Source organism: Leuciscus leuciscus (genome assembly GCF_965113295.1).
Source record: "Leuciscus leuciscus genome assembly, chromosome: 18".
Classification (NCBI taxonomy): domain Eukaryota; kingdom Metazoa; phylum Chordata; class Actinopteri; order Cypriniformes; family Leuciscidae; genus Leuciscus; species Leuciscus leuciscus.
The window spans coordinates 17,928,443-17,955,452 of record NC_138742.1 but is presented as its reverse complement, the minus strand read 5'-3'; the positions used below and the strand labels follow the sequence as shown (position 1 = coordinate 17,955,452).

Sequence of the window (27,010 nt, the reverse complement as noted above, 5' to 3'; positions counted from 1 at the left end):
TTATGCAACAGGGGTACCTCCCCTCTAATGAGTATATACGCCCCTTCAAGTTTGTTTTTATTTATATAGCACCTTTAAAAACAGCAAACATGGCTGACCAAAGTGCTGAACAAAAAAAAGGCAAAACCACACATTCATGACAGAAGCTAAGAAAAAAAGTAGGTTTTAAGAGCAGATTTAAAAACAGTTAAAGACTGTGCTGATCTGATGTAAACCGGAAGGCTGTTCCACAGCCTAAGACCGGCAATAGCAAAGGCTCTATCTCCTCTATTCTTTAATCGTGATCTGGGGACAGATAAAAGTCTCTTATACGCCCCTTACAGCTGATTGGCTACAAGTGTATTTTAGTGCTGGCCCGATCTACTTTCAACAAATTGCTTACTGCTCTTTAAATCATCATTAAGAAAATGTAGGGGTGCATTTGTTCACTACTTTATTCCTTTAACTAATAAAAGCCTTCCTCTGGGAAGTGATCTCCTTTTTGTGGGAAAGGAAAAGCACATAAACACAAGAATCTATTAGCAGTGGATTCTCTGAGTATTAATTTATTTATATTTAAGCTATAAAAGTTAACAAAAAAGAAAATTGTCGAAGCATGATCACAGCATATGTCTTAGTGTTCTCTAGAAATATTTGCTTAAATTGTTTATTTTAATTTACAAAGTTCAAAGAAAGTAGGCTAGGCTACTGTTGGAATGACCCCAGTATCATATTTGTCAAGATCAGAAACAAACAAAGTTCTCTTTTATCACAGGAACACTGTATACAGACGCCAAATATTTAATATGTAAATACTTTTAAAATGCTACTGTTCAGATGTGTGTGTGTGTGTGTGTAAGTATGCCCACTTTGGTATGCCCACGCCCCTCATGTAATATGTAAATTGCAGGGGCGTGTCTTAAAGACACGGTATCCAATGCGACTCTTACTGGAGGGCGGATAAGACCGATATGTCTTCCTCTCCTCCCGTTTTCCTTCGGTTGGTGTGCGGCTATGCTCAGACTGGGCTGAAACCTGAGTCTCTACGGCAAGTTGAGACCTATAACCAGCCCATTTCATCACCAGCGGATGGTAGGAGGGCAGCTGAGAGTTCATAAAATGTATACCGGTCACTGCGCTTTATCCGGCCGCTAGAAGCGCGAGCATGGCCTATTACTTGTGTGATATTAGATAAAGGGAGTGCACCTTTGCGTCCGAGAGCATGGAGGTGACGTATGCTGCTTTACAGCATCTGCAGTTTGATGCGTAGAAACATTGCTCACGGATAAAGATGGATTTACCTCGTCGTTTTCCAGACCCCCTTCTCAACCCGATACAGTTCAATGAATCCGCTGCTCATCTCGGTATGAATGAAGCGTGTGCGACTGGGAGCGGGTCCGGCGCCATGGCAACCAGCGCGTTGAGAAACGATTTTGGCTCCAACATTCATGTGTTAAAAACACTGAATCTCCGCTTCCGCTGCTTCCTTTCCAAAGTCCACGAATTAGAGCGCAGAAATAAGTTATTGGAGATCCAGCTGCAGCACGCCCAGGAGCAATCCCGGTACCGACTGCTGTTTTCCAGGGATAAAGCGGTCCAGACGAACCTCGAACTGCCTTATTCAAACGCACTGTGTCAATCGAGACTCCCCGGTAAAATCTGGAGTTTCTCACACACCGCCCGATTCGGAGGACGGTTCGAGACTCATCAGGGGCCTGGAGTGTCCTGGACTCATCCGGACGGTGTCGGGGTTCAGATTGACACCATAACACCTGAACTCAGGGCCTTGTACAATGTGTTGGCCAAAGTTAAGCGCGAGAGAGACGAGTACAGAAGAAAGTAAGTCCAGCTTGAGCTTATTTGTTTGCCCTGCAAAAAAAAAAGTGAGGAAGCTCATTTCTTTATCAGCAATTTTTTGTAATTCAGGGGAAATATGGTTACCGCAATATTTGTTACTCCAACAAAATTCTGGTGACTTGATGTTAGTTACCAATGTCATAAATAAGTGGAACAAACTGAAAGCTTGATACACTAATTGGAGATGCTATATTAATGTAATAGTTTGACATTTAAAACCATTAGCCTAGACTTTTTTACAGTAGCTATTGTACTTTGGCCACAACTACACTGTAAACAAATAGTTGGTTTAACTTAAAAAAGCAAGTTCCTGGTTGCCTTAAAATTGAGTTCATTGGAATTAAAAATTTGAGTTAATATAATGAAGATTGGTTTAATAAACAGAAACTCAAAATAGTAGCCTGTTATCTTCACCACATTAGTTATCTAAGTTGATTTGACAAAAGATAAAAAGTTGTGATAACAAATCATGAAAATATTTTTTTACAGTGTGGTTACCATACGTGTAGTTACACGGAACATTTTTAAAAGTTTTCTTAAAGTTTTTTATACATCATGGAACGGGCCGGGGGTTTCTTTTGTAACATTTTAGTTGGATGTTCGTCTAACATTGTTTAAACATTACTGCATATTTGTTTCAGAACATTCAGAGAACATTTAAAAGTTATGTTCCCATAATGTTGGCAAAATGATAGAAGAGAACATTCCCTTATTTTTTTTCACTATACAATCACATAACCAAGAACAAACCGGACATTTTAAACATTCAGAAAACAATAGCGTTTTATATCTTAATGAGAACGGCAACATATTTTTGTTAGTTGGGTTGATTATCAAAAACTTTCAACAAATAACCCTTCTCTTTCAAAAACAAGACCTTTTTCCCCCTGTGTGTTCATAGTAAACAAGATTGTGTGTTTCCTTTCTATTTTATATGGCTGTCCCATGGGGTATAGGTTTTTCATAGTGTCTTAAACAGTAAGGCTCTATCAGTAACCCCTGTATGTTCTCTAGTATCTTATTACAAAGCGTCCAGTTTGGATATGAAACCCTAGAAAGCAGGGGTGACATTTTATCAGACAGAAACATTAGCTTTTTCTCTCTTCCAAATGAGGATCTCTGCAAAATCCTCCCATTCAATATGAGTCTGTGGGAACTGCCCTAGAACTTCAGTAGAATCTCTTTACAGTTTCTCTTTACACCTTTTGGGACCATTAGTCCACGTAATACACTCCCACCCATTCTGTGTGGGTTTGGTTCATACATTGGGAATTTCCCCCTGATTATTCTCTTTTAGACTTTTTGAGGTGTGTCATTCAATTCACAGGCTGCTTCAACCATTTATTTTTGTCATTGTCGGTGAGAATGATCCAGTACATGTTGATTGAGGATACATTCCCTGTTGCTAAAAGATGCTTGACTTTGTGTAGCGTGTACTGCTGGAAAAGTGATGAACAAAACATGTGTGTCAAATTCCTCAATTCTCCGAGCACTAGTGTGGGGACTCATTCATTGCTCAACACAGATATGTTACTGTAACTTTAAGGCATTTCCGGTCATCTTGAAGCCCCAGACATGTTTTCTCACAATATCTACAGTAACTCTGAATTGTTTCCCCAGACTGTTCTTCTTGGCTGTGTTGTTATCATAGTTTGTGTCAGTGGCTGGTGTAATAGTAATATAGTAGTCTGGCTATAGAAGGTCTTGAAATTGTTTCTCATCTGCCAGAACAGAAGTGGACTGTCTGTGAGAAGAAGTGGACAAATGAGCCACACAATGATTCATTTCCAGGTCTTGAGTGAGGTGGAAACCCCACTTTATAAAGAGTGTCTGTATCCTTAGATTATTCAGTGCTTACTAAGCTTACAATACTGTTAAGGAATGGGCTATTTCTTTGATAAATGCTTGAGTAAATAGTCATACTGTATGTTCGACTTGTCTTTCCTTAAGTGCCCAACACAAAATTAACTCTTTTCTTGCATGGCCCTCTTTGCTCTGCTGTCATCTCATGTTTGTTTTGGCCCTCAGATAGAGTGTCACAGTAGCAGCCGGTGGGTTAGGATGGATGTTGGTGGTCTGTTATATTAAATGCGATCTGAAACAGGTGGAAAGTGTGGCATCAAGCTCATATGCAAAGACTGTCTCCTAGGAAATCATTTAAACAAATATAAAACCGGTTTATAAATTAAGCATTTGTTTGGCAACCAGCTTAATATTTGGTCTAGTGTTCTTTAAAGTTCAAAGCAACTTGGAGCCAAATGAAAGAAACTGCAAACTGTTAAAGAGTTTGCATTTGCTGATTTTAATCGTATCTGGCTATTTTCAGAGTTTTGAGTTTCTGAGGTCAAAATTACATTACTAAAGTCAAGAATTTTGAGCCAAAAACCATTATTGTTGAAAGGGAAAAAAGATATTCAACCCAATTATTTTCATGTCTGTCTAACACACAAATCATCTCGATACTGACTGAACATTTTGGGGAGCTTTGCATGTCTAGAGAATGGAGTCATTCTGCTCCACCCCTTGGAGTTTTGTGCGAATTCTTCACCCATCCTCCCGTTCCATTGGAATTCTTTGTCTGATTAGGCTAATCCTTTGTGGGAATTCCATGGTAGTCCATTGATAGAAATTCAGGTTTATTAAACTGTTCTGGACATCTCAATAAATGTTTTCCTCTTGTATTGTTAAGAAACTAACCCCAAGTAAACCGAGAACACTAGAAGTCTCTTTTGGTGTTGCGTAATATTTTAATTGGTGTCATGTTTGTAGATTCATTACCATTTCTATGGCATCGGTTTGGATTGATTGTGCCTTTTTGCCTAATATGAGACAGAGAACTATTTAAAGTAGTAGAGAATGATAGTCTTTTCTTAACTATTGTGATGTGTACATGAGTGACATGGCTTCTAGAAGAAAAACTAGTGCAGGACTTTACTGTCCATCAGGAATGGATTGGATCGCTGTATCATTGTGATTTGCTCATGTGAATGACAGGTTGTCCCGTCCTCATTCCCCCCATTTTCACACATTTCATGGTGACTTTAAATCATATTTATCAGTCCATCATGAATTTTGTGCTGGGAGTCAGTTTATCATTTCTGAGCTCTAGCTTTATGATTCAACACATGCCACATTTTTGTGAAATCAACTCAAGTTATAAATCTTTAGCACAAAAGCCATGCATTCTGCAGATGACAACTCTGAGGAACACACTCTTTCAGAAGGTGTTTTATAACCCCAGCAGATGCTCTCCACTGACCCATGTGAGTCGGGCTGTAAAGTTCTGGTCAGGGATGTTGGCTGTAGCTGCATGTGAGGGATCACTGGTGTGTAAGTGAACAGGAGGTAAGCCTGCAGCAAAGTGAGATCATCTCTCCAGGCAGAAAATGATTAAGTAGTGCTGCCTCACTGGGCAGGAAATCACTTCTTCCCCCCACTCATGCTGGGAGTCCAAAATCATGGGCACTAGAACATTCTGAACATTTTTACACATCCAAGAAACAGCTATCAACTGGTATGAAATAAAAGCTTTTATTTTTTATTCTTGAATGTAAGACGTATTAAGGTACATTTTTGTCTAGTTTTAGTTTTAAAACTTCAGAATATTTATGTGTGTGTGTATATATGTGTGTCGGGCAGAAACCTCATATCTCCAAAAGTACTACTTTTACCCTTTTATTGTAAACAAGCAGAGAAAGTCCAAACTGTGTGTGCCACTTATACATCACTTATATATAAATCAATGGGCTATTGATGCTAACAAATTATTCAGGCTTGTCAATTTTCCTGAAAGAAGTTATTCTGCTTTTTCTCCTCCGCTAGCAAGTTTTTCATGATGATGCACATGATTGACTTTCAAAAGATTTTATTTCTGCCAGATTGCTGTCAATTATGTGGTAAATAGATTTCTGAGAGACTGTGTTTATTGTGCGGGTTTGTAAATGTCCAGCTAGTGTACAGACAGATGGAGTAGACGCTGCCAGCCAAGACACTATGCATTTAAAAACTGAACCTCAAAAGCCCTGGTGACGCAAATGCTTAATAAAAGCCTGACTGTCATGCTGGTTTGGATATTGACTGTTGCCTTGTGAAAAAGAAGTACACTTTAACATGCTTTTAAAAAGAGAACTTATTATTAAAAGAATGTACTTTAAAAGAATATACTCAAGTGTGAACTGAATGTAATAGTTTTTTTAAATATACAAGTGTACATTCAATATAATTAAAAACCCATTTCTTTTTCACAAGAGTTGCTTTTTGTCCTGATTTGTGTGTAGACCCCCTGTGCCACAGAAGGGAGGGGTTTAGATCATGTGTCTGAGAGCTCTGTATCGATCTGAAACGCAGCTCGCTCCTCCTCTGATGTCCTGGGTGTGGGCACAGATGTGCACTACTGAAGACCCACGGGACTGTCTGAGACCGATCGTTATGTAGGTCAACTTTGCACATAATGTCAGGATTTTCATTTAGCGGTCGTTCTCTAAGGCAATTAACATGATTTTGACTTTGGAAAGTTATTAACATGTGGACATTGTAAAAGTCAGTCCTGATGCTAGAGTGATGTGGGTGGTTGCTATGCAGTTGCTGAGATGTTTTAGTTGGTTTCTTACTGGTCCAAGTTAAAACTGTCCACCCTCAAGTAAGCATCACCTTTTTTTCAAATACATTTAGCTCATGGTCAGAGGGTTTAGGACAGAAGAATGTTGCCAAGAGCTGATTTTGGCACAGGAAACAGACTAATGTTCCATAACTAAAATGAAATGGAGTATATAGCCTGAAAGCCTTTTATGTGTGTTCGGCCATGAATATTGCATATTTACCGCAGTATTTTGTGTATTTACTTTGTACAGCTATCATTGGATTTTTCTTGTTTTTTAAAAGGAAATGCATGCGAGTCATTGTCCAGCAGCAGGCAGGATATATAATGTACAGGAATTAATGAGCCCACTAAGTCCAAATGCCTAAAGTAGACCTGGCACAAGTCCCTCGTTTTATTTTAAAAGGCTTATTTTTACCTTTATTTTTAGAGAGACTGAGCTACAGTTTTATAACTCAGTACTGAACAATTCCATCATAGTAGTCATGTGAAAAATAAAGGATAGCCTTTTTGAATTTTATGGTTTTAAGTATCAGGACATAATACAAAAACATCTAGTCTATAGCAGGCCTTACAATTAGGTAAATTAATGCAACCTCAGATGAATTACAACACATGACATATTACACTGTCATATTTTATTTAACAAAAATAAAGACAAATGTGTGACAAACTAAGTACACCTTATGATTAGTAGAACCACCTTTAGCAGCAATAACTTGTCATTTTCTGTACTTTCTGCATTTTCGACTTTTATCAGTCTCTCACATCGTTGTGTAGGAATTTTGGCCCGCTTTTTTTACAACATTGCTTCAGTTCATTGAGGTTTGTGGCCATCTGTTTATGCACAGCTCTTTTAAGGTCCTGCTAAAATATTTCAGCTGAGTTGAGGTCTGGACTTTGACTGGGCCAGTGCAACAATTTGATTATTTTCTTTTTCAGCCATTCTGCTGTAGATTTGCTGGTGTGCTTGGGATCATTATCCTGTTGCATGACTCAGTTTCGGCCAAGCTTTAACTGTCGGACAGATGGCCTGACATTTGACTCTAGAATACTTTGGTATACAGAGGAGTTCATGGTCAACTCAAAGACTGCAAGATGCCCAGGTCCTGTGGCTGCAAAACAAGCCCAAATCCCAAATCCAGCGTGATGGACATTGCATGAGGTGTTTGTGCTGATATGCTGAGGTCGCTTTTCGCCAAACGTGGCGCTGTGCATTATGGCCAAACATCTCCACTTTGGTCTCGTCTGTCCAAAGGACATTGATCCAGAAGTCTTGAGGTTTGTTCAGATGCAACTTTGCAAACCTAAGCTGTTCTGCCATGTTCTTTTTAGAGAGAAGAAGCTTTCTCTTGCAACCCTTCCAAACATGCCATACTTGTCCCGTCCTTTTTTAATTGTACTGTCATGAACTTTAACATTTAACATGTTTATTGAGGCCTGTAGAGTCGATGAAGTTCTTGGGTGTTGTGGGATTTCTCTGAGCAGTGCACAGTCTGACCTTGGGGTGAATTTGCTGGGACGTCCACTCCTGGGAAGATTGGCAGTTGTCTTGAATTTTTTCCACTTGTGAATAATCTTCTTCACTGTAGAATGATGGACTTCAAATTGTTTGGAAATGGCTGTATAACCCTTCTCAGACTGATGACAGCAACAATTTCTTGTCTAAGATTGTTGATGTCTTTCCTCCTTGTCATTGTGTTAACACACACCTGAATGCTCCAGATCAGCAAACTGCCAAAACTTCTGCTTTTATAGAGTTGGTCACACTTTCTGATGATCTTTTAATCAAAGACATTTGATTAGCAGGGTCTGTATAGTATAATATTGTTGAAATTTCACTTTTACAATCGCCCAACCTTTTGACTGTGAATTATTATCATTTTATGGATTTATTGACCCGTGGAGTTCCAATTCCAATGCAGTCCATTGTTTTAAAATGGCTAATAAACCTCTTTGATCAAATCCCTTGAACACTTTTACTGAACCTTATAAAAAAATCAAAGCAGAGTTCAGAGATCAGTGTCTCAAGTGAAAGTTTAACAAATGGGCTGTATCTTCAGAAGATACAGAAGGGCTCTATCTTGCTTTTTGACATTTAATGCACTGCGAAAGAATGTCCATGACCAGAATATGGTACATTCCTCAACAAAAGTGGTTAAAGAACAGACAAATATAGAAAGCAAGGATACTCATTTACATGCCTAACATACCACTGAACTCATGCTTTCAAGAAACAGTCAACTCCATCTACACATGTTTGCTTGAAAATGTTTGGGAACCTTTTGGATCACAAAATCAGACACTGAAAAATAAAACTGCTGGAAAGAGTGTTTAATGAAATCTTAGTTTGTGCAGAAAAGGCTTTTTTTGGTGGTTTGCGTGATGTATACATCTCAAACTGAATTTTTTTTTTACACTGCAGGACCCTAAAATGAACTGATTGAAGGGAAAGTGTTTAAAAAATGTTTAAAATAAACAATGTGACCATAAAATCTTGTATACCTTATAGATTAAAATAAATCTATATTTTTAACCTGAAAATCTTAGATAACTAATTTATGGAATAAATAAAAGATAGCTCATTTTTGTTTTGACTGTTAACTATTTGTACGTAAATGTCATGAGGATGAAGGTAGACGAACCCAAAAGCAGACTGAATGCTCACACACAATTTATTGTAGACAAAACAGAGAAAACAAAACCCACGAGAGGGCAAAACAGGACAAGAGGTAATTAGCCTTGACTAAGACTCGACTTGACGATGACTAGACAGTAACTAACAGCAAAACAATTCTCACTATACATTAAACAGGATTCCAGACAAAGTACTCACAGAGGTATATCATAAAGATAGACAGTGTTTGACAATGAACCGACAAAGGACAGAGAAACACAAGGGGGTTATAAAGGGAGGCTAAAAATGAACACAACAGGTTAAACTAATATGGTAATAATTACAAAACGAGGATAACAAGGGGGCGGGGTTAGAAACGAGACCACGCAAGCACATGGCCCAAACAAATGGCCATGTGCTGCACATGAAAACATGGGTCTGTCATGATTCTGCTGCAAGACGAGAGAAAATCAAGAACAAGATGGCAGAATCATGACAGTAAAAATAAAATAAATAAAAATGCCCGAAAACATGTAAAGGAATAGGTGGTATCCCTCTTTGGGATTGGTTTAGAATTTAAAAAGAGGTAATTTACATACCTAACATACCAGCTCGTGACTGCAGCTTTCTCTGCATTTTGCCACAATTTCTGTGTGCAAAATATGTTAAGGAGCAATAGTAGGTTCTCCTGAGATACACATTTCTGAGCTTATATTATTCTGCCCTTATATGCATTAACCGTTCAAAAGTTTGGGGTGGGTAAAATGTTTTAATATTTTTGAATAAGGTCTCTTATGCTCAACAAGAAATATTTCATATTATTTATTTTATCAATGTTAAAAACAGTTGTGCTGCTTCATATTGTCATGGATACTGCACATTTTTTCAGGAGTCTTTGTTTAATAGAAATGTCAAAAGAACAGCATTTATTTGAAATAGCCTATACGTTTTTTGTAACATAAATGTCACTTTAGATCAGTTTGGTGGTCTTCTCTGGATTCCGCTCTTTGGTGGTCTCATCTGATCTTTGTGATAATCTCACTCTGAGCTCCTGTTTCGAGTAAATACTTGGTGAGATGATGTCTCTTTGCACTTCAGGCATTTCAGAGGTGGTGGACAAATGAAAAAAAGGGTGTGTCTTTATGTGGGACATAATGCTTTGAAGGTCTTCACAGGTGCTATCATGATGAACCCCCTCACGGTCACCTCACGTTATCACTCTGCCCTATTCATTTGTACACTTTTGAAGCAGTTTAAGATTACAATGGGACACAGAACTTTTGAGCTATAGATTTACCCCTGTCCTTCTCTTTCCTCATAATAGCTCTTTGAAACATTGGCTCAATTCATTTGAACTCTCCCATAAACTGAACAATGTGTATTTAAATTGACCGACCCGATCTCACACAATGGGAGAATTCACAGCAATGTGTACAGTGATGGCATATAGTGAAGAACAAACAAAGCGCCTCTTCATTTTGTGGTGTGTCTCATCTTTCTTTTCATAAATAGCAGTTCATTAAAAAAGTTCTAATCCTGTGCTTATTGTTGACCAGGTGGGCATTCACAAGCTTTCGATATGCAGTATTCATCTACATTTGCTCATGCCATTGTGAGAGTTTCCGTTTATATTGTGTTCAGTGTCTTTTGGATGAAGTGGAAGCTCGGTCTATGCTGCAGCAGAGGAAATGAGAGGAGTTTGATTCTCATGACCTTGGGCTGTTGTCTAGTCAGCTCCACTGGATCCCAGTGACATTCAGAGAGATCCACACTGACCCTGCACTGTCTGAACAGCCAGATCCATGACGTATCTCCACACCTGGATCAGTTCTATATGGATCTAGATTTCTGACTCTCATCTACCTATCAGCATATCAGAATGATTTCTGAAGGGTCATGTGACTCTAGGACTGAAGTAATGATGCTGAAAGTTCAGCTTTGCCATCACAGGGATAAAATGTATTTAAAACAAATTTTTTTAAATAGAAAACTGTTATTTTAAATTGTAAAAAAAACAAAACAAAAAAAACATTATTACTGCTTTTACTGTATTTTTTAAAATAAATAAATGCAGCTTTGGCGAGCATAAGAGACTTCTTTCAAAATCTGAAAAAATCTCACTGACCACAAACCTTTGAACGGTAGTTTATGTGTATTATATGTTTATGGGATTGCACTTTCACTCTTATACCCTGAGAACTTTCTCCACTCCTCTTGTTTTCACTGAAGATCCACAGCCTCCACATGCTTTTCATGCCTGGCCTACAGATCAGCTTAACATAACAAGTACAAGTCTTTGTACTAAACAGATGATCCCTTCTGGATCTTGTCATGTTGAGTCAGCACTTGCAGGTGTCTTGATGTCTGGACCGTCACACAATGCAAGTGTAAGACTAATGGAGTCTATAATCCCTTGAGCATGTGAGAAATCAAAGGATTGGGATCTTATAAAACAAGAGAAGCTGTCATCCCTTAATCCAGCTGATGAGGAATCTTACTGCATAACTGACTACAGAATCTGACGGGGAATTCCACAGCATGTTAACACTTTGGAGTAGACAGGTGGTTATTTAAACCTCTGATGCATGAATTATTAATATTATTATTATTATATTTCTTTAACGAGACATTGTCATATGGGTAGTCATTCGGTAAATATACTGACCCAAAACCTACTTCATTTTGATATGGACCAAACAAAATGATTAAGTGACATTGATTCAGTGACCGCATTGATAGATTTGGTTCAGTGAAAGGATTTGTCAAGACTGATTTAAACCGGTCTGGACTTTTTGAACTATTCACAGAAAGAACTGGCACATTTGCATGGGAATCGGATCACAGTGTTTGCGTTATACGTGTTTGATTCACTAAAAATAACTAGTTCATAAGAATCATCTGTTTGTGAATCAGACTCCGTTGACTGTTGTATGTTTATTTAAATGCGTTACACGAGGAATCTATATAAATACATTTTACCCGCAGTGTACAATCATTTTAGTGCATCACATTCAATATAGATGCCGAATTCACAATTATAACTCGGGTAATTATAAAATCTTTAGACATCATGTGACAGAAGATTCAGTAGTAACAACACCATAGATTCACGGACACTGAAAAGCAGTGTAGGTAATGCCGAATAGATTTTGTTTTAATCAGACACCGTTAAACTCTGCTTCTGGAACAAGAGCAAAGAAACCGGCACAATAATTTACCTCAAGCTTTTATTTGCATATCCTGCTTTGCACTACAGTCTCCATAGTGATTTAAAGGGAGCTTGCTAGTGTTTTCGGGGAGTTTTAAAGTTATCAGGAAGGTTCTCAATGGTCAGTAGCAGAGGGAGGATACTGATGTTTTTCTCAAGTCTCTTTTGAATACATGTAACTGAACATGATTTTTTAGAGTTGTGTACTTGTTGTATACAACTATATGTTGTACGTTTTTTAAAAAGCAGTTTTGAATAAATGGTAAATACATTTTTATTTTAAATAACTTTCATCCTCTTTTGAGCCACTAATTATTTATTTGTAATGTAATTATTTGAATGACTCCAGATCAAGACTTTATCACAGTATGACAAACTGTGCACATTTATTTCAAGTACAATCTGTTATTGTGTTTGTATTCCAGATGGGAGGAGGAGGTGTCCAGACGTCAGCAGATGGAGTCTTTGGTGGAGACTTTACAGGAGGTGAGATCTCAGCCCTATTACATTGTGACTGTGTTGATGTTTGACATCCATACATCTGCACCGATGCATGTCTAGCTTTTAGGTAATTCTATTGTATGGAAGAAAATTCCCCACCCACACTGTAAAAATATATTCTGAGACCAAGTAAATTATGCAGGAAAAAACAACCAGAGTTGCTTGATTACTGTAGTTTTGTAGCATGGAAACTTAACATTAAGTTCAGTCAAAACATTTCATTAAAATAATTAAGTAAATATATTCAACTAAAAAAAGCCATGCAAACTATTGCCTTCATTTTCACCCACTCGTTTTTTTTTTTACAGTGCACAGCTAAACTTTCTAAATGTTCTCCTTACAGAGTGTTCAGTCGTCTGAAGCATTGCAAGGAGAATTGAATGAGAAGATGGAACGTCTTAAAACAGAGCTGGTGGTCTTCAAGAGCCTAATGCCTCATGATGTAAGTGTCCTGCTTTATCTGGTATCAATTTCTGCACACTACTAAAGACATGCAAAACATGCAAATATCCATTTACAACAGTACTTCATTTAAAAGAGTATAATTTGACTGCACATGTGAGAGATTAATAAAGATTACAAGATTGACTTTCAGGGAAATAAAAATGAACCCATAGGTAAATAGCTCTGGCATTAGACTGAATAGATACCCATAGATCTGTGTGGACAAATAAGCAATGAAGCAGTCAGGCTTCTGGCCCTGGAACAGATGCATATTGTTCTTTACTGTTGAGTAGCTGTTGCTGAGTCCCAGTAATAAAGCACAGCTGACTGCTGCCTCCCTGGATAATATGTTCCTTAATGTGAATGCACACTGTTACAAAGCATTTCAAAAGAAGCTCAACCATCTGTTGTAGCCAAATGAGTTTAGAGAAGTTTATCTGCCTTTGAGGTTTTTATAATGCTTACTAACCCATACAAAGCAGTGTAGTGCTGTTTATGCACAAGTTTCTATAATAATATAACTATATAATACAGTACATGTCAAAAGTTTGGAAACATTACTATTTTTTAATGTTTTAGAAGAAGTCTCTTGCTCACCAAGGTTGCCGTTATTTAATTAAAAATAAGGTAAAAACAGTAATATTGCAAAATATTATTACAAATTAAAAGAACTGTTTTCTATTTTAATATATTTTAAAATGTAATTTATTCCTGTGATCAAAGCTGAATTTTCGGCATCATTACGCCAGTCTTCAGTGTCACATGACATGACCCTTCAGAAATCATTCTAAAATGCTGATTTGGTGCTCAGGTAACATTTCTCATTATTATTATTATCAATGCTAAAAACACTTGTGCTGCTTAACATTTTATTTTAACATTTTAACTTTATTATTATTCATGCAGTTTTTATTATCTAATATTAAAGGCACAGTATGTAAGTTTCGCCACTAGAGGTTGCTTATTCAGAACAATAACACAGGCGCAGCTTGATGACGCCGCAAATTAGCGTGGAATCATGGGAGTTGTCGTCTTCACCTCCACAGCCGATGGAAAGCAATCCGACGGGACTCTGGCAGAAATTGTGTTAATGAATGAGCTAATGTATTTAAAGTTATATTAATATTACTGTGGTATGGGTCGAGAACCTGGGACATTTTACGTTGCTGTTTTATTATGCTTTATCTGACTAATTAAAATCGTGTGGTAACGCTGCGCTGTTTAACTTGGTCAAAACAATCATACAAAAAATATGTTTGAGTGTGTTGAAATTTTTTTAATGTTACTCTGTGCATTCGCTTGGTGGCTGGTATGAGACACTTGTTGCACATTGCAGTAAGCTAGATCGATATTAGAATATCAGATTAATAAAAGCAGGATGACTTGTGTTGCTAAATGGCATGCAGTTAATTTTAAAATATATTGTATGGTGGAGAAAATGCTGTATTACTGTTATTACAAATAAAGCTCTTTCTGATTATGCTGTTAGCCACTCGACAAAATAGTGTTGTCTCTTGAGGCATGGTAAAAACAAGAGATTAACCCAATAAAGAGATTAATTCAAACAGTTGCTCACCTGCAGCTAATAATAATATATTATTGTGTATATATACAGGCTTGGGAGGGTTACTTTAAAAATGTATTCCGTTACAGTTACAAATGACTTCATAAAAAAAGTATTCAGTAACGTAATCCAAGTACTATAATATGAAAGTAATGTAACTGATTACTTTGGGATTACTTCAAGGTCACGTATATAAATAAAGTCAAGCAAGAAGAAATATTATTTAAAAAAATTGTTTACATTTATTTATTAAGGATTTGGTCCAGTGTACAATTTTTGCAAAATATACACACATGCTTGAATATATATGTATGTAAAGGGCTATACAGACATCTAGTGGCTAATGTATGGTATTACAGATTATTTTGTTTTATTTTTAACTAATTTTTAACAAACAAAATAAAAACACAACATTAAATTTTTTTACACAATCTACATATTAGTTCATTTTAAAATAGGCCTACATGTTGACTAAAGCCGTGATCTTTCTTAATTTGCCTGACTGGACGTGGGGCGTTGGCAGTGGGAGTTCCCCTACGTTACCTAGACAGCGAACATCCCGTTACGTGAGAAAAGATAAGAAAGGACATTTTGGGTATTAAAAAAGCTACTCTCCTAATTTCTACAAAATAGCAGCGGAATTTCCATGAATTAAAAGCGATTTTACCCGCAGGCTGCATCATTTCTACTAGCAGCAGTGATTAACTCTGCGTCTGAGGAGATTGTAGAAAGCTGTTATTTGCGCATGCACCAGCGCGTGGCACACGTGAGTCATTACTGGCAACAGAACCAGGAACTACTGTATAATCAAGCAGCGCTTAATATAGTGTTATTATGCCAAAATACTTATTTATTTAGTTTTAAATGAAACCATTGTAATCCTGAAAGTATTCCCCCTTTTTTCAAAATGTAACTATAATCTGATTACTATGTTTATTGACGTAACTGTAACGGATTACAGTTACTGGATTTTTGTATCCTGATTACATAACGCCGTTACATGTATTCCGTTACTCCCCAACCCTGTATATATATATATATACTGTGTATATATATATATATATATATATATATATATATATATATATATATATATACACTACCGTTCAAAAGTTTGGGGTCAGTAATATTTTTTATGTTTTTAAAAGAAGTATCTTCTGCTCACCAAGGCTGCATTTATTTGATAAAAAAACAATAAAAAAAAACAGTAATATTGTGAAATATTATGACAATTTAAAATAACTGTTTTCTATTTTAATATATTTTAAACTGTAATTTATTCCTGTGATCAAAGCTGAATTTTCAGCATCATTACTCCAGTCTTCAGTGTCACGTGATCCTTCAGAAATCATTCTAATATGATGATTTGATGCTCAAGAAACATTCATTATTATTATCAATGTTGAAAACAGTTGTGTACAATTTTTTTTCCAAAATTCTTTGATGAATAGAAAGTTCAAAAGAACAGCATTTATTTAAAATAGAATATTTTCTAACATTATAAATGTCTTAAATGTAACTTTTGATCAGTTTAACTCATCCTTGATAAATAAAAGTATTGATTTATTATGACCGCCGCTAAGCGGTCATATAGGGATTGTCAAAGTTTTTTTTTTTTTTTTTTTTTGTCATCTACTGAATTTTTCGTCAACGATACCAGGGACACCGAAACACCGGGGCACATGAAATTTGGTGGGCATGTAGCCCCACTAGACTTTTACGGAAAAATTTCGTTTGGTCCCCGGGGGCCACTCCCCCCCCCGCGCTGGGCCCCCCCAAACCCAAAAAATTCAGTTTTTCCTAAATAACTACCTGAACCGTGGCACCGAGGATGAAGACATTTTTATGGTATGTTGGTCTTAAGGGCCCACATCAACCTAGCCCATAATCACTCATTTGTGATTTGCGCCCCTCCCATAAAAAATGAAAATCCAATATTATTCTGCTTTAATCGCCCCTATCTTCAGTTGAGATGTTCAGAACTGCACCATATTTCATGTGTATGATTAACTTGACATCCTCTGGGGGTATGCTAAGTTTCGTAGAATTTCATCCATGGGGGGGTATAAAATAAATTCATTTATGTGCACATTTAGTGACTGTACACTCATCGGCCTGTAGATGGTGGTGTTGAGCGAAGGGTTGCTGGTTTAGGATGATACTGTCACACACACACATGCAGGAATACAAACAAACACACACACAGACAGACATGCACATACTACTACTAGTGTTTAATGTTACAAAAGCTTTAGATTTCAGATAAATGCTGTTCTTTTGAACTTTCTATTCATCATAGCATCATGAAATAAAAATGTAAATAACTGTTTTCAACATTGATAATAATCATAAATGTTTCTTGAGCATCAAATCATATTAAAATGATTTCTGAAGGATCATGTGACACTGAAGACTGGAGTAATGATGCTGAAAATTCAGCTTTGATCACAGGAATAAATTACACTTGACTGTATATTCACATAGAAAACAGCTGTTTTAAATTGGAATAATATTTCACAATATTACTGTTTTTGTTTGTATTTTTAATCAAATAAATGCAGCCTTGGTGAGCAGAAGATACTTCTTTTAAAAACATTAAAAATCTTACTGACCCCAAACTTTTGAACGGTAGTGTATATGACACGGGCCATTACACTGGTTAAAATGACTGATTTCTCTGGTTCTGAACATTGTTGGAAACATTTGGTATATTGTAAGTACACAATTCAACAAAATATATACCACTGTTCTAGTGGTTTTGGGATATTTAAATCTAAAAATCTTACATATTGTGCCTTTAACTGAGGCTGTGTAGAATATTTGCATTTGTAAAAGATTTTTCACACCACAGGGCTGTTTGCATGATATTTCTATGTAATATTGCTTAAGTATGTTGTGTTACTTTTTTATAAAGCAAGAGAGGTATGTTTTCCTGTTCCAGTTTTCTGCTGAATCAATGCATGACGGATTACGTCTGAAATGTCTCATTATCATGCATTTTTGTATAGGAAGTGTCTGACTTGGACACTAAAATCCAGGAGAAAGCCATGACGGTTGATATGGACATCTGCAGACGCATCGACATCACAGCCAAGCTGTGTGACGTGGCACAGCAGAGGAACTCAGAAGACATGAGCATGATATTGCACGGCAGCCCATCCAGAGCTCCTCCCGAGCAGAAAGGGGTACGGAAACTTACTCTCAATAGATTATGATGATACCTTCCGATTTACTGGAACATTGTGCAAATTTGGAGCTCAAATTTGATTTGCAGTACATGGAGTTTATATAACAGCTTATCATGCAATTTGAATCTTTCAGCAATCTGAGAATGTGTGTGTGTGTATTGTAGGGGATGGCGGTATGTAGGAGGAAGGAGTGTAAGGGTGAATCAGAGGAGCAGAGACTGGAGACTGATGTTGATTCTGCTCACTGTGAGGAGGACATGCCTGGTTCTCTCAATATCACTGATGAGATGAAGAGGATGCTCAACCAGCTGTGAGTCTTCATATTCATTAGAGGAGTGCTTCTCAATTGGTGGGTCACAAGACCGTTTTGAGTGGGTGTACCGTCAAAAAAAACATGTTTTTTCTGGATCGAGACTTTAATTTTGAAAGACGTGAACGAAAGCTGCTGACTCTTCTGTCAGACTCAGTTTAAAGGGATAGTTCTCCCAAAAATCAGTATCATTTACTCACCCTCAAGTTGTTCCTAACCTGTATGCATTTCTTTATTCTGCTGAACACAAAATATATTTTTAAGAAAATGGGCAACCAAACAGTTGATAGTCCCCATTGACTTCCATAGTATGGAAAAAAATACCATGGAAGTTAGGAGGCAGGATCTCTTTATTTAACAGTTCAAACTAAATAATAGAAACGCGCTTAACACTCAGTAGCACAGAATAAACATAGGAGAGAAAGACATACACAAGAAATTTACTTTGACTAGAGAACAGACAAAGGATGAACAGAATATGAGGGCTATATATACACAGAGCTAACAAAGGGAACTAAATGAACAACAGGTGAACTTAATTAGTGTTTAACTGGTGCACACAAACACACACACACACACAAGGAAACTAGGGGTGTGTCTCAATCAGCTCCCGAGTTCGTGAATCAGTAAATTTGGTTCAAGAATTCAGGCACTGGTAAGGACAGTAAAGGACGCTGGCTCACCACACATTGGTGCACTGATGACTCTATTTCAGGCGACGTGACTACGTCCTCATTGCACAACATTATTACTGGTATTTACAACAGCAGAGCTGATATCTTTCTGACATTACTTGTAATGATTTTTAAGGACATTATGATAAATACTTTGCTTACATGTGCAACATTTCAGCTGTAAATAAATTATAAATGTTAGCTAGATTGTTCATTACCTATCTAGCAATGTATGTTTATCCAGCTGAAATATAATTAAATAATGGTTTATATTTTAACATCTGTCTTGTGTTATTATGTGTTGTGAGTTAAAATTCGAGCTTCAGAACTTCCATTAAGGGAACATAGTGAGCATTGATGCTCCCTGGTTTTCACTGTGCATTGTGGGACTTTTTAGGTAGTTAACTTTTTAGTGCTTTGGAAGTATTCTGTGATTGAGACAGCCCTTAATATGGCTGACTCCCTGAATACACATGCAGGGAATAGAAACAACATAACCAAACCAAAACAGAATATATAAGTTATATATATAATTTTTCAGGAATTAGAAAAAAAAAATATATATATATATATATATATATATATATATATATATATATATATATATAATATATAATATATATATATGTGTATGTGTGTGTGTGTATATGTATATGTGTATATATGTGTATATATATGTATATATATATATATATATATATATGTGTGTGTGTGTGTGTGTGTGTGTGTGTGTGTGTGTGTGTGTGTGTGTGTGTACTATATCTATATATATATATATATATATATATAATATATATATATATATATATATAGGGTCACGGCCTAATGACCATGAGAAATTGTTGGTCCCATCGTCAAACCAGTTGAGAACCACTGCATTGGAGGGCACCTTCTGATGGTTTTGTGTGTGTGTGAGAGAGAGAGACAGATAATAAAAATGTATTATTATTATTATGTTTATTATTATTGTAGTGTTTAGTTCATTTGTTGTTTGTAAGATCATTAAGGGTTTATAACATGGAAAACAAAATGCTGCAAAAGTATAGAGTATGGACTTTTGAATGATCACTTACTGCCATCTTGTGTACATATGGGGAACATGGTCATTTTGTGAGCTGTGTATTTTCCTATTTGAGACAGATCTCTTTTTATATTATTTTTATATTAAATTACTATTATTACCGTTTTTCTTCTTATTGCTTTAATTAAAATCTGGATATTAACTTGTTTTTCTTATGTTCATTTGTTCTATGTTATGTATTATAGTCTTTTGTTTATCTTTTGTTTGTAATCCTTTAGATTGTGGCTCTGTTGATTTTCCTTTCCTTTTCTTCTCCTTGTGTCTCCTCGTTTCCTTCTCTTTTCTCTTCCACGTCTGTGTCTGCTGCCTGTCTTGTGCGCAGAGGTTGCTCAGCTAATTGGTTTGTTGGCAGGCGGGAAACGTTCGAGTTTGACGATGACTGTGATAGTCTGGCGTGGGAGGAGACGGGGGAGACTCTTTTGCTCTGGGAGGATTTCAGTAACTACAACAGTCTCACCACCTCCGCCGCTTCTGCTACAGGCACAACAGTGTCCTGCGCATCTGACTCTCACGGAGAACCTCAGGAGCAGGTGAGTCAGCAAACATGTTTGGATAAAAGTGCCAAATGATTCAAATGTAATGTAAATGTAATGTCTATATAGGCAACTACAGGAAGCACCCAATTAAATTAAACTAAATACAGTAGGAAACAACTGTGTTAATGCTCACTCACAAGCATAAGAAGCATCACACTCATATTAGCTAAAATACAACCTTTATTTCTGTGAGATATTTTTAGAACTTTTTTTGTAATTATTGAATTATAAATACATTATACGTATACATTTAATATAAACTTAATTGTATTTAAGTATTTAAAATACTCAGTAAATATTTTACTGACCATCAAATGTATACTTTTATTCAGGAAGGATGCATTAAATTAATCAAAAGTGAGATTAAAGACATATATAATGTTACAAAAGCTTTCTATTTCAAATAAATGCTGTTCTTTTAAACGTTCTATTCATCAAAGAATCTTGGGGGGAAAAGCACGTTTTCCACAAAAATATTAAGCAGCACAACTGTTTTCAACATTGATAATAATAAGAAATGTTTCTTGAGCAGCAAATCAGCATATTATAATGATTTAAATTGGACACTAAATACTGGAGTAATGATGCTGAAAATTAAAAATATTATTTTATATATATACTAAAAAAAAAAACGGTTATTTAAAATATTACTGTCTTAATGTTTTTTTGATCAAATAAAATAATAAGTTGTTTGAAACTCATCCGGAAATAACAAACAGACTTTTTATCACTCTTAAAACTAGACTTGATCAAGTGGTCTATACCAGATGTCGTATGCTTTTTTGCTTAAAGGTGAAGACCCAACTTTGTATGTTTTGTAAGATTCCCTTATCTGTCAAACATATTTTATTGGATTGTCCTGGACTTAATACAAGCAGAATGCTCTTTTATGAAGTTACTTCACTGAAGAACATATTTATGCCTGAAAAGGTTTTTCCTTTATGCCTCAAAATCTTGTATAATATGACTTGCTGTTTTTTTTTTTTTTTTTATGATATTTGTATTTTTGTAATTAAATTTTTGACATGAAAATAGCTTTGAATGCTGACATGGCATTAAATAAAATAATCTGAATCTGATCAAATAAATGCAGCCTTGGTAAACAAAAGAGCCCTTTTTGAAAAACGTTTTAAAAAAAAATAATTACAGAACCAAAACTTTTGAATGGTAGTGAATTGCCAAAAAATGCTGTCTATGTATTTTTGGGATGTTTCTTGTGGCTAAATATGCTGTCTTACTAATATTGACCATTACTGGCTGTACAATAGTACAAAATGTATGTTGACTCCTGAGAATATGAATAATACATAATGCATTATCCCGGCAGGATCGAAGTCTAGGTAGCCTCATAAATGAAACAGAATCCATCTTTAAGACCAGAGAGCAGGAGTACCAGGACACCATCGGAGAGATTGAGGTGAGAGAACGTTTGTGAATGATGAAGAACGTTTCAGCTGATATTTACTTGAGTTCAAAAACCGCTATCTTCCTCCCGCAGCTGGAACTGGCCACGGCTAAGAGTGACATGAACAGACACCTGCATGAGTACATGGAGATGTGCAGTATGAAGAGAGGGCTGGACGTACAGATGGAGACCTGCCGGAGGCTCATCCAAAGCACAGCCCCCACCGGCAGGTTGGTTTAATCGTATTTTAGCAAAACTTTAAAGTCAGCATGAAATGGAAGTTGTGGTAGACTTTTCTTCCCTATTGTGACGTATATCCAAGTGAAACGGCTTCTCGAACAGGAAAAAAATGTAGGGCGGTACTTAATTTTGTTCATCGGGAATTGATTGGACACAGCTGTTGCTGTGATGTCATGTGAGTGACAGGTTGTCCCGCCCCTCACGCCAGTAAACGCATCATCAGAGAAGAGAAGTCACTGCAAGAGGGAGGGGAAGTTATTATGATTAAAGATTTTGAATTATCCATTTTGATTTAATGGTGACTTTAAAATGAAACCAAACTGAGAATGCAAAGTAAAACAGTATGAATCTCCACAAAGGCTTTTAATGATTTATGTTCATGTCCTCTGTTTTCCAATGCAGACAGTCGCCCTCCTTCAGCTCTGTGGCCAGCAGCGATTCAGGAAACACCGATGACATCCAGGATGAGCTGGAGCCTGATGTAGAGAAAGAAGGGGCGGTAGAGATGAATGGAGAAGTTAGATGATGATCAGCCCTGTGTCTTTCTGGTTTCTCAGCTTCTTTGTGAACCAGTCACTCTTTTAAGTCTCTGGTCACCTTTTCTTACACAGTATGGATGAGTGTGGAATTTCAGATTCCCAAAGAGTAAGTATTGGTGCTTTATATGCTGTCTTAAAGCAGGACTAGCTGTGCCCTCTTCATCAGCACTGCCAAGGCATGGCTCCATAGTCTTCCTCACTAGCTTTAACTGATGTCACACTCTTTACAGTGTGATGAATACCATATATAATAATGCATATTATTATAAATAATATTATAATACTATATTATCATATAATATTGTAACACTTTACAATAAGGTGTCATTTGTTAACATTAATGTGAACTAACAATGAACAATACTTCTACAGCATTTATTAATCTTAGTTAATGTTAATCTGAGCATTTTTAAGATCAGTCTGTTAAGTAAGGGATAATGTACATCCAAGCTGGTTGTTATGTAAGAATCACCCTGTCCGGGGTTTATTCTGAGATAACAACCGACTGGATGTACATTATCCCGCTTATGACACGGCTACTTGCCACATAAGTAAATAATTAGACACGAAATATTGATCTTCGTTGAAATATTTGATCAGGTCTTTAAAAGCAAAGCTTCCGCGGAGAGAGCAGTTGCGAGCGCTGCAAGTTCAAAACTAGACGGACATTTAAGAGATACGGTATACAGTCATTCATACCACTTATTACACAGCATTTCGCCACATAAATAATTATGGATTATATTGATTTCAGATTAAACCGTTTTAAAATCGTACCTGTTTGTATTTTATAATCCAACATTGTACAAAACAATAGTCACAAAATGGCAGCAGCTGCGTTTGTATGAAATGAGAGAGCGAGTCCACAATACTGGATGGCATAATAAAATAACTGTACACAAAATATTGATTTGACTGAGTTTTAATATTTTATTAGCTAGCCAAATGCAAAACTTCCTGGAAGAAAAACTGTTCCTAGCAAGCATATAGCGCTGCTGACTTCAGTAACCCGGATGAGCCTGTGTTAACTGTTTTCGGTGGTTGTTATCGAGGAATAACATACCGCTGGCTGGCGCGATTGACCAATCAGAATCAAGCATTCCACAGAGCCGTGTAATAACGTTAGTTAAAGCTACACTGTGTGATATTTTCCCCCATCTAGCGGTGAAATTGTTTACGACTACCCAGTGAATATTAGTTTCTGTTCCTTTCAATTTCGAGGGCGTTTTAACTCCTAGGGTGGCCGTATTATTTCAAGATTAACATGGCTTCCAGTTCGACTTCGTCCAATTGCGCCTTTAAAACTATCACCTGTGATCCGTCGCAGCACAGATTTACGTTACAAGGTAAACAATACTTTTTCACCATTGACGCGAGGAAAAGTAACGCAAGTTATACTAGAGGTCGTTCTGGCGTTATGCACAACCATGCTATGGTTAGACAAGCAACTATAAAACTTAGAATTTACACAAATAGGCTGGATTACCTGTCGAGAAGAAAGCAGGCAACTTCGGCGTCCGTTTTAAAATCTTTGTTCCTCATGAGCTCTTTCCATCTGGGAAAAGTTACTCCAGTATTGACTTTGGTCTTGCTGATTTGCCTGTCGCGTTGACGTTTTAATTCTCTCTTTCGCTTCCTTGGCGACTCTGCTACATGTCCTCGAAAATAGGCGTGATCCTCCATCAGCAATCTTTTAAATCTGCCGGCAGTCGCGAGTAATCTCCCCCTCGCATTCGTCTCTGTGTCACTGAGTGTAAAGCGCGAAAGGCGAAGCTTGAATTTACAGGTATGTCCCTCTTTGGCTAATGTAGTTTCAAGATGGAGGGGCAACATGGCGACCGGCATTCGAACCCCTCACCCGTATGTACTTTCAATGGCAGATTATAAACTTACGAGAATACTTTATTAGTTGAAAGAAGTAAATATACATTAATGAGCACATATATTTTTGAAAGAACTAAGTGTTTTTTGCTAAGAATCAACTAAAAAAATGACACAGTGTAGCTTTAATGCACTGTGAACGAACATTAACATGGACATTTTTGTTAACATCAACAAAGTTATATTAATAAATGCTTTAAAAATGCATATTGCTCATTGTTAACTGATGTTGTAAATTGTAAAGTGTTACCTATAATATAAATATGATAATATATTAAATATAAATGTTATTTATTAAATGCATAATTTCTGCTATCTTGCTCCTTTGTTTACATGAATCTAAACGGCAAGTTACACACCCATCAGTTTAAATATCACACATATTAAAACACATTATAGAGGAAAGTATTCTTCTACATCGAGCTCTGGAATACATTCAGGCTTTTAACGTCACAATAGTCAGTAGATCAGCCATGCAGTATCCTTCACAAAAATATCTGAGCAATTATCATGAAATATCTCACCAGTTCAGATGTTTTCACCATATAAAACTGTTGCTCAACTAGACCACCGTGCACTAAGATCTATGCAATAATCTGGACTGATGTTACATTCTGTGATTCTTTTAGCTGGAACCAGATTCAGTATGTGTGAGTTGATGATTGTCCTGAAGTGCAGTTTTGCCTTTGTTTCTTTGGATTGGCTCAGTGTTGGAGAGTAGCAGTAAAACCCAAACTCATGTGCCTACAAATATGCTGTATACACTGTCTTAGTTGCCTTATATTTTTCTCTGAATATATTAAGGACACGCTTTGCTCTGCTATAGACCATTAAATCCTGAATCATATCTTTAGTACAGATGATGACATATAATTAATGTCTAAGATGTTAAATGGTGTGACATGAGATTTTTGGATGATCTCAAGCCATACTATATCTGTCCTCAGGTGTTGAAAGGTTTGGTCAAGCTGCAAAATAGATACTGAAAACTTTGCTATTACGTTTAGTTCTGTGTGTGGGTCATTCTCATGAAAATGTGCTATTTGTGCACTTGTTCCGTTTGAAAAAAATATTTAAAGATTAGATTTAAAATGCATAATGCTAACCCAAAAGCACTACATTATTTCGACCACATTACAGCAAACTGATGTACTTATAATAGAGAGTAGATTCTGTATGTTTAGTATAACTCTGTGTCATTGTGACTTGAAATACATTTATAACATTTAAAAACATAACTATTATAATAATGTTTTGTCAGAAAGAGAAAATGTCACAAGATGCAGAGACAAATTCTACATTTCTCAGAAAATTATAATTACATTTCAATAAAATAAAGGTCTTTTTTACAGTATAATGTAAATGTCAAACAAGCATTAAGAATTCAAATTGTTTTATTTAAAATAAAAAATTATATATTTGCATTACAAACAGTCAAATTAGTTGTTTAATGGGACTAAGTCATGGGGAAGCATACTAATGACATCACTTCACAAGAACGACCCACACACTATCCCCTCCCATCCCACAAAATGTGTTTTTGGCCTATTATTCGAGAGGTGGTTTATAAAATAGAAATGATTATTCATTATTTATTTATTTTATTGTACAATGAATGAATAATTAGCTTTATAAACTAAAATTATGTTCATATTAGCATATTACTTGCATTGCTTTTATTATGTTTGTTAATTTTTTTTTTTTTATTGTTTCTGTTTTATTATTACATGAACATTAATGATTAATTGCTTTTAAACAGTATCTGGGTGATGGAGGTTAAGTTTTGCTATTATTGCCTTTTTTAATTATTGGAAATGAATCATTCCGTATTTTATAGTATCCTCTATATGGTCATTCAGATGTTGTATGTTGATACAATTTATGATTTAATATTTGCCTTAAATATGGGCCATTCTAATAAAATGTATTAGTTTGTGCTGTATACTAAATAACTGATTGATATTGAGCTGAAAACAGCATGTCTGGAAATGAGAGTTTGTTTTTGGAAATCTGGAGGACTATGCAAGTCTTATGTAGTTGTACTCTGATTTTATGCTGGTTTTAAATAAATAAATAAAAAACTATTTGCCTTTTCAGTCTTTTATGACACTATTTTTCATCCAAAATCTACTTTTTAAACGTTCGATTCATCTTTGCAGCATGCAATGTTTATCATATCATTATTTGGGACAATGAATGTTCTTTGAGCTTCCCAACAGATTTCACATGGAAATTTTTGTTTTGCATGATTGAGCAATTCTCACTTATTTTACATGAATTTGCCTGTCGCTTGGATGTTGAGGTTGTGTTTTAACACATCTCTAGAAGAGAAATGAAAACTGTGGTCTATTTTATAGGTCAAAGTTCTGGGAAAAAGATATTGAGACAG

The 27,010-nt window shown here is 36.1% G+C and overlaps 1 protein-coding gene across 2 annotated transcripts; it reads left to right on the top strand.

Annotated features, from left to right (window-relative positions):
- Nucleotides 1-918: 918 nt before the first annotated feature.
- Nucleotides 919-26,705, top strand: iffo2a (intermediate filament family orphan 2a). 2 transcript variants are annotated; one of them, XM_082146436.1, is made up of 9 exons: nt 919-1,818; nt 12,684-12,744; nt 13,103-13,201; nt 17,776-17,952; nt 18,120-18,265; nt 20,343-20,550; nt 21,884-21,973; nt 22,055-22,191; nt 22,604-26,705. In XM_082146436.1, exons 1-9 carry the CDS (start codon nt 1,271-1,273, stop codon nt 22,725-22,727), a joined length of 1,590 nt encoding a protein of 529 aa, XP_082002562.1. In that variant the 5' UTR covers nt 919-1,270; the 3' UTR covers nt 22,728-26,705. The 2 variants fall into 2 exon arrangements, with proteins under 2 accessions (XP_082002562.1, XP_082002563.1); XM_082146437.1 differs by having other exon boundaries at nt 921-1,818; nt 20,373-20,550.
- Nucleotides 26,706-27,010: the final 305 nt, after the last annotated feature.